General features: G+C 61.3%; 1 protein-coding gene across 3 annotated transcripts in view; it reads left to right on the top strand.

Annotated features, from left to right (window-relative positions):
• Window positions 1-13,285, top strand: part of RAB11FIP5 (RAB11 family interacting protein 5) — a 40,741-nt gene that overhangs the window by 16,199 nt on the left and 11,257 nt on the right. For 2 of the 3 annotated variants that reach the window (XM_088128721.1, XM_088128722.1), the window contains exons 2-4: window positions 837-1,273; window positions 1,727-2,450; window positions 10,268-12,400. In XM_088128721.1, coding sequence (XP_087984847.1) covers window positions 837-1,273; window positions 1,727-2,450; window positions 10,268-12,400 — 3,294 coding nt within the window. The remainder of the gene's footprint in view (window positions 1-836; window positions 1,274-1,726; window positions 2,451-10,267; window positions 12,401-13,285) is intronic. The other variant, XM_088128723.1, reaches the window with a different exon arrangement.

Raw genomic sequence — 13,285 nt, 5'->3', positions numbered from 1 at the left:
TCATTAGGTCCTTTGGCCTGTGAGGAAACCCGGCTTCCTTCTGGCTGAGGTTTGTGAAGAGCAGGGCACCCCCCAGCAGAGAGTGGGAGATACTCTCTGAATTGGGCGGGCATGGCTGGACACCTCCTGTCCTGCCAGGAAGAGGTGCCACTCCAGTCGCAGGCCTCGCGTGCAGAGAAGAGCCAGGCTGCTGGAGACTCTCGGTCGCAGATTGACACACACACAGCATTTGGGGGCTGCCAAGTGTGTTTTTAATTCTAAAATGTGTTGTGGCCAACTCAAAGTGGCGCTTGGGTGGCCGAGAAACCATATTGAACCTTAGAAAAAGCCAAGCCCCATCAAAAGCTCTGGAAGTTGACCAAGGGTCACGCCGTCCTTCGGCTTAGCATGCCGGGCACGTGCTCCTTACTGGCGCAAACAGGTTGGGGGCTCCCTTTCCACCACCCCCACCTCCCACACGTGTTTCCTGCATACGTGGAGGTGCTTCCTCGGGTCGTGCTAGTCCGGGGGTTGAGCTGGGGTGGTGCCAAACCGTTGAGGACAGTGTGGCGGCCCAGGAGGAACCGGCCTGGCTGTCTGGGGGGTGGGGGTGCAGGAGCGGAACAGCAGCCCCTCTGCGCAAATTCTGCGGAGGGCAAGTGCTGGGGCAGTGGGAGAGAACGGCGTGCTCTAGGCTTCCCCAACCAGGTGCCCGCTGGATGTCCGGGGACTGTGGCTCCCAGACTTCCCTGCCAAGAGATGGAGGGCTCTGGGCCGGGCTGGTTGCTCCGGGAAGGGCAGGTGGGGGCGCCCCGCGCAGTTTCCGGGAGTGATGCCCTCCCCTCCTGCCTCTCCAGGTGGTACCGGCTCCACTCCAAGCCTGGCAGGAAGGAGAAGGAGCGAGGCGAGATCCAGCTGACCATCGAGTTCACCCGCCACAGCCTGACCGCCAGCATGTTCGACCTCTCCGTCAAGGACAAGCCTCGCTCGCCCTTCAGGAAGCTGAAGGACAAGGTGAAGGGGAGGCAGAAGTACGACCTGGAGTCCGCCTCTGCCATTGTGTCCAGCAGCAGCGGGGCGCTCGACGAGGACTTTGACCTGGGGGGCCGGAAGGACAAGGCCAAGGGCTTCTTCTTCAAGCGCCAGCTGCGCAGGTCCTCCCTGACCCGCTCCAGCACGTCCCTGGGCTCCGAGAGCACCGTCTCCTCCGCCAGCAGCCTGGCGGGCCTTGGGAGCACTGAGACGGTGGCAGCCTCGCCTGGCCGGCACAGCAGCCTCTCCACCGACCCCGCCGGTGAGTGGAGAGCAGCCGTGGGGATGGGGCCCAGCCTCCGGGCGGGTCGGGCCTCTGTGCTTCCTCTGACCCTAGGGCTCCGTGGTGACGCCCGCAGCACCCCCAGCCCCAGGTGTTGCAGCTTCTGGCGCTTCTGAATCGAGGGATCGGGTTCCTGCTCTTGGTGCCTTCCAAGTAGGGTGGATAAATTGCCACTTGGCTGCAGCAGGAGCATCGTGCACGGTGGGCCCCTCTGCGTCTTGGCCCGGTGGAGGAGTGGGCCGCACCTCTGGGGGCTTTTGCGGAGGCTTGGGCGGAGGAGGAGCTGGGAAGTAGTCGATGGCTCCTCTGGAGCAAGTCCTCCTCAAAAGAGGCACGGAACTGGGTACGAGGCCCCCCAATACTAAGGGTCTGCCGGCGATTCTCCCCTATGCCAGGTGAGTTACTCTCTTCACTCTCCCTCCCCCCCTCCAGGGAGAGACTTTCTGCCTTCTCCAAAGCCGTCGCACAAGAGGGCCTTCAGCGATGAGGTCTCCCAGATCAGCGTGTGGCCGGAGCCCCAGTCGGTCCAGAGCCTGCAGACCCCGAAGGAGCCCAGCTCCAGGTCCTCACTCTGCATCAATGGGAGCCATATTTACTGCGAGGAGCCCTCCCACAAACCGTCCTTCGTGTCCCTGGCCCCCCTCCCTCCCTCCCAGGGCGATCCCAGCAAGCAGGACAGGGGCTCTGCGGCTGGACTGCCTGCTGCTGAGCCGGACCTGCCGCCCTGGCCTGCCGGCGGCTTCCAGAAAGGACCCCCGAAAGACCCCCCGCGGTTCATCCCCTCGCCCCCCATCTTGGCGGCGCAGGAAGAAGACAAGCTCTCCGTGAAGACCATTGCCCTGAACAAGCACCGGGTCCGAGTCAAAATGGAAGAGGGCTTGCAGGCGGAGAGCAAGCCCGTTTCGATGGCCGCGGCCCCGGTTTTCCCCTCGGAGGTCAGGAGGGTGAGGCCTCAGGAGGAGAGGGAACGAGCCGAGGCCGGCGTCTTCCATCGTGAGAACGGCAAAGGCCGTGGCCAAAGCCACGAGGCAGGGAGCCCCGAGCCCGCATCGAGCCTGGAGGCCACAGCTGCAGGAGAAGAGGGACCCGGGAGTGCTGGTGGTGGCGGTGGCCAGATCGGCCTGCGAGACTCCAGGGAGCCGGTCCGGAAGCTGAGGTGAGCCTACGTGCGCGGGGCTGAGCCGCAGGGGTTGGTGGGCGTCGGTTGGCCTAAGGGGGTGGGAGAGCTGTGGCCGTGGTGCCGGGGAGGGCCAGGTGGGCAAGGGTTGGAGACGGGGTCTCTGGGCTCCGGGGTCGCTGTGCCCGAGCCGTTCTGTCCAGCTGGCCCTGTTCCCGATGCCCTGCACGACGGGGCTGGAAGCTGGGACGCCTGGAGGTGCTGCTGTCCTGGGCGAGGGGCGCTTGGGGCTTTGGACCGGAGAGCCGGGGCAGCTGCATGAACTTGGGGTGTTGCTCCAACCTTCTGCCCTCCCGGTGCTGGGGCTGCCTTGGGAATCCCCAGCTGGCATGAATCCGGCTGCTGGACAGGATGGGGGAACGGAAGGCCCAGGTGGGTAATGGAGCCCCAGTGGGTGGTGCCTTGTGCGAGGCTGCAAGGGGCAGCGGGTACGTTGCTGTGGCTAGCTTCTTTCGAGACCCGTGCCCTATGGGGGAGCAGGGCGCTTGAGGATGACGCCTCTCTCCAGCATGAATTGGGCTGGGGAACAGCTGCACGGCCCGGGAACCGCCTGCGCTGTGGCAAGTGCCTGATTGTGATGGCAGCCGTTTCTGGGCTCTCTGTCAGAGGGGAAATTTCTCATTCTCTGGGCAGTTGCACTCCCTAACTGTGCGGCTTAACTGCACATCTGGGACACCAGACGTTCCAGGTGTAGATCACGTTTCCAGATGGCCCGGGGATTCCTGGCGCTCTGGGTCTGTGGCCACCAGCAGTCCAGAAAGTCCTGTTTTTTCAGCTCCCAGAGCGCCCCAGGACAAGACCGGTTTTCAGCTGTGCAAATCTCACGTGTGCTTCCTTGAATCAGAGCGGGGGTTGAGCCGTCGCTTCTGCTGACTTAACGCTTCTGTTTTGCCAATGAGGCACCCTGAGCGCACAGATTAACATCGGGTGTCCACGCGGCCCAAACACCCTTTTCACCCTCTGCTCTCGCAGTAGAGAAACCGGACCCCGGCTGTCTGGAGTCCAGCAAGAGAAGGCTGGCTGGCCCTGCCCGGGAGCCCCCTGAGGGCCGTGGACAGCTGAGCCCGCCGGGAGCATTCGGGCCCGTATTTTGTCGTGGTGGGGTGGGTGCTGGGGCAGCCGTGGTGGCAGGTGTGGCCTGAGCAGGCCTTGTGGGGCTTCTGGGGGACGAGCCAGGGGTCAGGTGTGCCCCGGCCTTAGCTTCTGTCGCCCACCCAGAAGACGCCTGCGAAGGAGGGAGTGGCAGGGAGGGGAGGAAGCCTGGGGGGCTGAGAAGACAGGGGCTGCAGCACGGCGCTTTGGGGCGTCGCCTGGGGGTGCTCAGAGCCATGGGTGGGTTTGCCAGGGGACCGGCCCAAGGAGATGGGGGGAGCATGGGGACCCCGCTGCTTTCTGGGGAGAGCCTTGTTTGTGCGTGATTTCAGGGGGCCGGGGTGGCCTTTCAGGGGAGCTGGGCCCCTTGAGCGCCCAGCCAGTGCGTATACGCAGGTGTGGGGGGAGGCGAGTCAGTTTTGCATAAGTTGGGCTGGCGCTGGCGCTGGCGCTGGAGGCAGGGAAGAGGCAGCTGGCAGTCCGGCGCGGAAAAGGGGAGCTGGAGAGGTCCCTGGGCTAGGGTGGGCTTGCTCTGCCCCCTGGAAACTGCCCTGCACAGCAGTCTCTAGGGAGCAAGGCCGGCGCCAGACCCACACACGCACATTCGTGAGGGCAGCCCTGGGGTCTCCTTCGAGTGCGAACAAGGGCCAGTAAGGGGGAAGAGGAGATCCGTGCTGTCTGAAAGGAAATTCCTGAGGAACGAAGGGCTGGGGGTCCTGGGATCCAGGCCTGCTGGGCCCTGGGGCAGGGGGTGAAGGCGAAGGGGGTCTCAGGAAGTGCCGGAGGTACTATTTTTGCTGCCCCAGTCAGGCTTGTGAGGAACAGAATGGGGGCCCAGTCCAGCCGGTCGCTCTGGAGTTCCCCACTGCACGGCCTTAATGGCCGGACTGCAGGAGATGCAGCAGCGGTTGTGCTGCTGGGGGGAGGGGTAGTCCTGCCCACCCCAAGGGTGGGCGCTCAACTCCTCACTCGCCTGCTGCCTGCCCTCCGTGTGCCAGCTGAGTGCCCCTCCTGGGCTGAACAGTGAATTGCATGGCAGCACCTCTCTGGAATTGGCACCCAGTAAAATGGAGGTGCGGTCATTTCTCTGGCCCTCAGGAGCCTTTGGTGTTGCTCCCGGGGCCCCTCTAAATGGGGAAACTGATTGAAATCTCGAGGAATGAGCGTGTTGCAGGCGGCGGCCTCCCTGTTTGCCTGGGCCATGTGGGTTTTGCCACGGTCTGATCCTGCACTTCCGTGGATTGGTACCTCGTGGTGGTGAAAGGGTCTGCGTGTCCCAGTGGCACCTGCAGTTACTCTGTAGGGGGGCACACCCTGGAGGGGCCGCTCAGGACAACTTTCCTGTCAGGTTGCACCGGTGAGCGGGGAGGCTGACGACAGTCCATTGGAAACGATCCCACCGTTCGACCAAGAAAACCAAGTGGACGTTTGCAGCCAGCGCAGTGTCAACCTGACGCTGGAAGATGGACACGACCCCCGGCCAGAAGGGCCCCACGAAGCTACTGGAGGAAAGCTGAGGCCAAGTGGGAGCAGCCCGCTGCTTCTGATGTGGCTGGATTAGCGCAGAAGAGACTCCAGCCGCTGACGTGCCCGAAAGGTTGATCCTGCAGCGAGATGGACATAATCGGTAGAGGGAATACAAGGACCATGACCAAAGGCAGCGGTCCGTTATGGTTCAGAGCAGCAACGGCGAGGCTGAACGCTGGACGATGTTCTGCGAATCAGCAAACTGAAACGGACTGGAATGGGTAACCTCGCATTACGGCAGAAGAGCAACAAATCATCTATTGTGGTCAAGAAAATCAGAAGAAACGGAGTAGCCATCATTAACAAAAAGATGCTAAGTCAGCGCTCCAAAGGATGCAACGTTTTCAGTTCAAATCCGAGCCAGGTCTACGCGTGGACCCCAAACGTGGAGAGAGCAGAACAGTTCGGCGGCAATTTGCAGCAGCTCTTCACCAGAAGGAGCCACCGTGCTAATCATAGGAGGCTGGAGCGCCGAGGTAAAACAACATCAGGGTTAGGGTTTGGCTTCAGGGCACAAAAGGAGGAGACGAGCTGGTTAAGAGTTTGGCCAAATTCAGGATTCAACACTGCTGGCGGACCCAGCCTGAAAGACAGCTCCGCACAAGGACGTTGCCAGTGTAGATTCTGCAAGGGGAGACGCAGGATAAGACCGCTGCTAACCCAGACTCCTCGCAACTCCAGCTGCAGAAAACAAAAGCATCAAACCAGCCAGATGTGACCTCAGCTGTGGTCCATGTCATCAGGCGATAAGGCTAAAAATAGGTGGATTAGATTTGATCAGTAACTGAAGTGATGTCATGAAGCAAAAATACTCCAGAAGGCAGTTAAGCCAAAGAAGGCGAAGAGACCGTCTGCTAATGCGTTAAAAAAACAGAAGCCGAAGGAAGCAGAAGGCAACGGAGACAGGAAAAAATGCCCAGCTAAAGTCCGTGGTGCAAAGACCGCAAGAAGAAGTGAGGAGTTGCAGCTGCTACGTGAGCAGCGCAAAGAGCAGCAGTTGAATAGGAAGGGCAAGATTTTTGTGTAAGAAAATTTCAGAAATCAAGAGCATCTTTTCTGCAAAGATGGGGATGGTAAAAGTCAAAAGAAAAAAAAAACCAAAGGAAGAGAAGCTGCAAGGAAGAGATGGGACAAATAGATTGAAGAACTGTGGGAAAAAGACCCCCAAATTGATGATGGGGGTGAAGGCTTAATCCCTGAACTAGAGCCCGACCTTCTGGAAGGTGAAGTTAAGTGGGCTTAGAGGGTATTCCTGAAAACGGTGCCGTGGCAGCGGGTGAAATATCAGCTGAGGCGCTCAACCCTTTGCAAGGCGTTGCAGTTAAAGCGCTGCTCGCGTTTCTGATCAGGCATGAATAACGCGGCAGCGGCCCCACGACCCAGAAAGACGTCCCCAAACCGGCCACGCTGAGGAATGCTCAAGCCGCCAAAGAGCTGCATTTGCCTCCGTGGTTCCTTGGAGAGAGGGCCGCCAGATGTAGGAGGCGCATCTGGAAGAGGCCGGGGGCACCCAGTTCACTTTGCTAAGATCTGTGGGATCGTGGAAAAGGCAAACGAGTTCCACAAAGGTGTCTAGTTTTGTGATTACACAAAGGCTTTTGACTGTGTAGATCACAACTTGTGGGTGGTTGTTAAAAATGGAATATACTGGGCTAGCTCATGTGCCCATTGAAGAATTGTTATAACAACCAGAAAAACCACATTTTAAATGGAATAGGGAGTGAGTAGACGGTTCAGAATTGTGGAAGGAATGTGCCAGAGATGTATGCTGTCACTTTACTTATTGAAGACATCATAAGGAATGCCAGAGTAGGAGACACAGAATTTGGAATCAGAATTACTTGGAGAAACTTCAACAGCCTCAGAAATGCTTCAATGGAAGGAAGTGAGGAGGATCAAAGGAATCTCTTGTTGAAGGCGAAGGAAGCCAGTTTGCTGCTCAGTCTTTAAAAAACTAAGATGGTGTCACCGGGCAATGCCGGTCCAATGCAGATGTCAGAGAAGAAGGTGAAGTGCTAAAGACTTGATCTTCCTAGGCTTAAACCTCCCCACCCCCCCAGCGATGATGGTGCCTGCAGCCATTAAATAGATGTCAGCTACTCAGGAGAAAGACAAAGATGGATCTAGACAAAATGATCTGGAGAATCAGCAGTGACTGAGCACGTCAAAGAAGCCAACCGTTCTGTGCTTCTCAAGTGGGGCTTTTGGGCCAAGGGATCACGATGGGCTGGTTTCAGAACATCAGCTTCCTGGAGCAGTGGCGGCAAGTGGGTTTGGGGAGAAGCTCAAGCTTACACAAGTGTGTGAGATGACACCTCCTAAGGCTGAAAGAATGGGTGATGGTCCACGATGGCACCTTTGCGGGAAAGTCCAGGCTGGTGTCAGGTTGTCTTCGTGGAGGAAAGAGAGCTGCTCCTGCTTGCCAGGACCTCAGGAATGCCCCTTTCCTGGCTCCAGGAATGAAAGAAGAGGGCCCCGGGGGCACTGCGGTTAGCCCCAAGCTCCCTCCTGTCTTGGACCACGGGGCAGCTCCTCCGAGGGCGAACGGCCGGCAGCCTATTCATGGATTCCTGTTCGAGGGAGTGGATCAAACTAGGGGGAGACTCTGCTGGTCTAGGAAAAGCTTTGGGCAATGGGTCCCCCCCCCGGCCTTCTGTCTGTCAACAAGGGGTCCTTTAGCAATGATGGGGAGATGGCTGGGGGGTTTCTCTGGAGGTCAGAGTTCCAAACTCCACTGAAAGGCTGTGAATGGCACAAACTCCTTTGCACCGAGCTAGCAACATCAGGGGATTTACTTCCTTCCGTAGTTGCGACACTTAGGAGCGGCTCTGGTCGCAGTGACGATCCCCCAAACCTGTAACTTGGGTTAGAAGTAGACAAGATAAATATCGGAATAAAAACTTAAAACCATAAATCACAATAAGAATTGTAGGAGGAGTTGGGAGCCTCTTTTCCGACTACTCAATTTAATTAAAAGGCAGAAGCCTTTTTGTCGGAAAAGGGGCTCCCAGACCCCTTCTGATCTTTTCGCTCCCATAGACTAACACAGCTTTCCTCCTGCAACAGAAACTCTGCAAACCAGGCATTAAGCGTTAAAAGCCAGAACCCCAGCCCCTTGTCCACCCATCTGCTGTGGTGGGCTGCAGGGCCTCCTTTAGGTTGTTGTGCATCTTCTGCATCTCCCTGGTGGGGCTTTCTGGGGCCTCATCCAGGAGCGCAGACCTCCCGCTTGGTCCCAGCCGATATGGGGTAGGACTCCAATCCCAGACGGGTTCCCTGGGATGGGGAAGGAGCAGGGGCCATGGCCCGATCCCCCATGGAGCAAAGGCTCTGCTCCTCCACTGGTGGCCCCCAGGCCCCTGGAAGCGCCTGGGAGGTCCTCTGGGAATGGCAGGGGATTGGGATCCGTGTGCAAGAGTGTGGGCGCGCTCTCGGGTCGGGGGGGCTGGAAATCGGCTCTTGGGGACGCTGGCAGAGGCCGAATGGCAGCGGGGAACGAGGGTCAGGAAGGCCGCCCTCTGCCAGGCGTCCTCGCTTTTCTCGCCGGCCGCTCTCCGTCCTGGCGTGCCACAGGCAGGACTGTCCCCCATTGGCTGCGGAAGGAGAGTCGGGTTGCTTCTCCTCGGTCAAGCGCAAACTTTTTTATTTCTTAAGAGGTACGTCCGGCTTCCCTTTAGGATCTCAAGGCAGCATATGCAGTGCTCCGTCTTTGTGGTTCTTCCACTGCGATGACCCTGCGAGGTAGTCCGGGCTGACAGAGACGGGGATGGCCCAAAGGGATCCAGTGGCTTCCATTGGGGGGGCTCAAACCTGGGTCTCCTCGGTGCCACTGCGCTCCTGCCGCACTGCACCACTCAGGGTCTCGGTCTCCTCTCTTGATCCCTCACGCCCCCAGGCTCTAATTAGCAGCAGGGCCCCCTAGCTCCGCCAGCCATGCCAGGCTGGTAAATTCCAGAGCCAGACCGTTCCCCCAGCTGGCTGGGCGTCTGGATGGTGGCCATTTTGAAAGAGAAGAATGGAGGGGGAGCAGATCTCTGCCTCTAGGGGAAACGGAGGGGAGGGGCTTAGGGCAGGGGCCCTGCCGACCTGGGCTCCTTGCAGTGGGCATCCATGGAGATGCGCCATCGCCCCCTGGAGCCCTCGCCTCTGGCTGGGCCGTGCCTGTCAACGGGGTGCGGATCCAGAGCCCGTCTGAGGCAGCAGCAGGTGAGGGGGAGCTGGGGGAGCAGGGTGCAGGCGCTGCTTCCCTGGCACTTGGGGGTGGGGGGCTTGTCATCCGCTGACCGCCGAGCACCCATGCACAAGACGTCTCCCAAACTGGCTGCAGCTTGCTAATGCCGGGGGGGGGGTTGCTGTAAGTAAAGTAAGGGGGCACGTGGAAACTAGTAAATCAGGAAATCCAGTCGCGGGTTAAGATTGCCTGCACGTGTCCCCCCCCAATAAAGAATGCATTGTTATTTTTGAGATAGGAAAGAATGACTGTCAGGAGGGGGCGAGGGAACGAAGGCTAGCCCCCCCCAAGGAATTGAAAGCCAGCCTGGGTGGGGGGAACCCATGGCTTGGCTCTCCCTCCTTTGGGGAGGGGCCCAAGATCCAAGGGGGTTGAGGGTGGCAGAGCCCGCGTGGGACTCAGACGGCCGTGCCCTTGGGGAGCTGCGTGGTGCCGGCAGCATGTGGGGAGCTGGAGCCCGGCCCCCGCCTGCCCGCCCGCCCACCCTCCGACCATGAAGGGAGGACCATCCTCTTTTCCATCTTGCTTGTGTGGCTGCTTTTGAGTTCTCCGTCTTTGTGGCTTCTGCAAAGGCTTGTTTGTTCCAAGGAAGCACCGCGGGAAGTCTTCTGCTGTGGGCGTTTGCGTGGATTGTGTGGGCCTGCGTGTGGGCGTTGGTGGACCCAAGTCATTTGCGCTGAACTGGGACCCGTGTGGGGTGGGCAGAGCTGGGGGACTGTCCTGCCGCCTTCCACGGCCTGCAGTGGCCCCCTTGGGAACCTCCCCCGGCTCTGCCCCCTGAGCTGCCTGCTGGGTGGCTAAGCCACCTCCTGCCCCTTCCTTCCCATCCCTCGGAGGGCCCATCCCGCCGAGACCCCCGTCCCCGCCCCAAGCAAGCCATTCCTTGGGGACTAGTTCCTCATTGACCAGATACTAAACTTTGCTTCCCTGCTGGCTTTCTCCCTAGTTCCCAGCCTGGCCTGCCTGCTCCACCAGAGCTCGCCAAGGACCCATGTGTCTCTGCGGATGAGGGCCTCCCTCCCTCCGTCCGAGAACCGCGGGCTCAGCCCCTCACCCCAACTGCCAGCCACCTTGAGCCTCTGCCCGCTGCTGCTGCCGCTCCTGCTCACCCATCCGTGGAAGGGGACGACGGCTTCGATGCCTTTGCCGCCAGCCGGCTCCAGCCAGCAGCTCCGGGGGAGCCCCCCGAGCCCTCTCCCACTGCGGATTCCCCAGGTCTGCCAGGGGGGGCAGCCGGTCTCTCCACACAGCAGGAGGGAGAGCCCCCCGGCCCATTCAGGGTCCCACGGGAGAGTCCCGACCGGCCGCACTTCGTCTTTGGGGACAGAGGCCGGGCCTCGAGTGGGTCCGAGGGGGCCCTGCTGGCGAGGGAGACATTCGGGGAGGGAGGGAGCTCTCCCCCCGAAGCGAGCGGCCTCCAAGAGGAGCGGGCCCAGGGGGAAGCTGCCCATGCCCGGATTGCAGGGCAGCCAGGGTCCTCTGAGCAGATGGCAGCTGTTGCCTCAGCCGTCCCCGAAGAAGCCCTTGGCTGGGCCATCTCCCCCCTGGCAGACCCCTTCACGGAGGAGCAGGACCGGCCGGCCCCTCGGAGCCAGGAGCAGGCGCTGCCTGGAAGCCAGCCGACTCCTGAAGCTGACAGCGGGGACGCCTCCTGGCTTTGGTGGGACCCGGAGAGGGAAGAGGAAGCGCTGGGCCTGAGGGCTGAGGACGCCACCCCGACCAGCCGTGGCCCTGCTGAGGAGGAGCGAAGGATGCCAGCCCAGACCAAGGTGCCGGGGGGAGCAGAGCCCCCTCCCCCAGAGTTTCCGAGGAGGGTCTCCCCTCTCGGGCTCACAGAGGAAGCAAGCGGGGCCGGTTGGGGCACGCCAGAGCGCGCACGGCCGGGGGGCCCAGGCGTGGAAGCTCATCAGCACCTCCCTCCTGTGGGGGCAGCTGGTTCTCCTCCAGCAACCACTGCCTCCCTGGCGCCGGCGGCGATAATTGGAGCAGGCGTCCGTGGTGCCGCTGAGGGCCGAGGGCCAGCTGCTGCGGGTGACGAGGCTCTGGAAGATAACGAGCTGGCAAGCCAGGAGGCTTCTTCTGGGGATACCCTGCTGGCAGTAAACGAGGGGGCCGGTGGGGCCGAGCACTTTACAACCTGCCCGTCCCAACCCTCTGTGGGCGGATTAGGCCTCTCAGACGCCACAGAGAGTCCCAGGCAGGGCGGGCCCCAGGAGCCTGGCTCTGGCCCTCAGAGGCTTGAGTGTGCTTGGCCGCCAGGGCTCCCTGGCTCGGCCTCATTGCGGAGCTTGGAGAGACTCCCTCGGGGGGCCCTGGAGCCCAGCCCCTCCCTGCTGTTCTGGTCCACCTTGGAAGAGCAGCGGGGGCTGCCTGGAGGGAGCGCCAGCCTGAAAGAGCCCGAAGAGCAGCTGTCTGGCCCGGAGCAGGACGATGCGGCCGCCGGGCCTGCCCCCTGTCTGCCACCCCTGCTGGAGCAGTCGGGGCACCGGGACAGTTCGGGGCATGAGCTGGAGCTCTCGCCTGGGGCGCCCAGCGACCCAGCGATGGACTTCAAGAAGGCTTCTTTCTGGCAGGCAGGCAAGGGGGAGCCGGGCAGTGAGCACAATGACCTTGTGCCGACTCCAGGCAACCCCTTTGCCTCCTGGGCCGCCCCCTCTCTGCAGAACAACCCCTTTGTGGACGTGCCCGCAGATATGCCCTGGGCCCAGGCCGCCATCCTTCAGGTCTCCCCCATCATCGATGCTCAGGGCCTTGGAGAGTTTCCTGCAGCGGCCGGCCCTCCTGGGCAGCTCCATTCTCACCGCTTCTCTCTGGAGCCCCCGGTGGCCCCCTCCCGGCCTGGCCCCCAGCCCCTGGCCTTCTCCACCCCTTCTGTCCAGGCTGCCCTGAGCCCCGCAGACCTCGACCTCCCTTCTCCCCTGGGGCATCTGGCTGCCGAGGGGGCGGCTGCAGTGGATGGCCTGGCCGTGGCCCCCCGCTTCCCTGTGCTCTCGCCACCCGGCATGGATGCCTCTGCCCCTTCAGTCCTGTCTACGGAGACGCCGCCGGCTGAAGACGCCCCCCTCCAGCAGACGGCCAGGTGAGCAGGAGGGAGGAAGGGCTGAAGACCCATTGCGTGCGTGTGGGGGTGTCTGTCCGTGCGCTCGTTTGCAGGCATGGGGCATTGTTCAGTTGCAGGGCACCCTTGCCTCCCACCCCTCTGCTTGGGGGTCCAAACCCCCACCTGCTGATTGCTGTTGGCTGTTCTTCTGTGCTGCGCGGTGTATTTCCAGCCTCCCCACTCCCTGCCACCAGTTTTTAGCTTCAGCTGGCCTGATGGCTGGGTGGAGGCTCCTTCCTTCCCAGCTGAGCCGAGGCAGAGTTTTCCTCCCTGGCGGGTGAAGGGGCTGGGGGGCAGGTGCCAAGGGCCAGTCCCCCCTCCAATAGCAAGTGCCACCATGTCCCCAGCAGATGGGCCTTCCTTGGGGGTGGGGGCGTGGAAGAGGTGGGAAGTCTTGGGGGGGCCCGCCTCTAACAAAGGATTGTGGGAGGGGAGCTGAAGGTATCGCCTTCTGGGGATGGTGCCACAGGGCCCAAGGGGCAGGGCAGCGGTGGGCCTCGAGAGGAGGCTTTGAGGTGGAAGCCTGGCAGAATGGGCCTTTCCTGACCTGGAGGCCCATGGTGCTCCGAATTCTCTGCAGGCTGGGGATCCTGGGAAGGGTGGTTTCAGGGCATCTGGAGGATGCCTGGGTGCAGCCTTGTTAAAAGCAGGTCTGTCCACCGGAGCGGTTCTGGTAGCTTAAGGGCTCCTGAGTGGGTGCAGAGTGCCACCCCTCGGGCATGGTCTGCACCCTGCAAGGGCTACAGAGCCAAGGAAAGGGTGCGCTGGGCTCTCCTTCTGGCATTTGCCGTTTTCACAGTCGCACTCGGTTGGGAGAGCAGGCGCTGGTGTCGTTGTGCTGTTGCACAGCGGATCCAAGGGAGG

Source organism: Python bivittatus, unplaced genomic scaffold (genome assembly GCF_059951505.1).
Source record: "Python bivittatus isolate LINGU-HERP-01145 unplaced genomic scaffold, Pbiv_v1 ctg000740_np1212, whole genome shotgun sequence".
Taxonomy (NCBI): domain Eukaryota; kingdom Metazoa; phylum Chordata; class Lepidosauria; order Squamata; family Pythonidae; genus Python; species Python bivittatus.
Note: the sequence above shows the minus strand (reverse complement) of the source record. Positions and strands in the feature narration are given on the sequence as shown.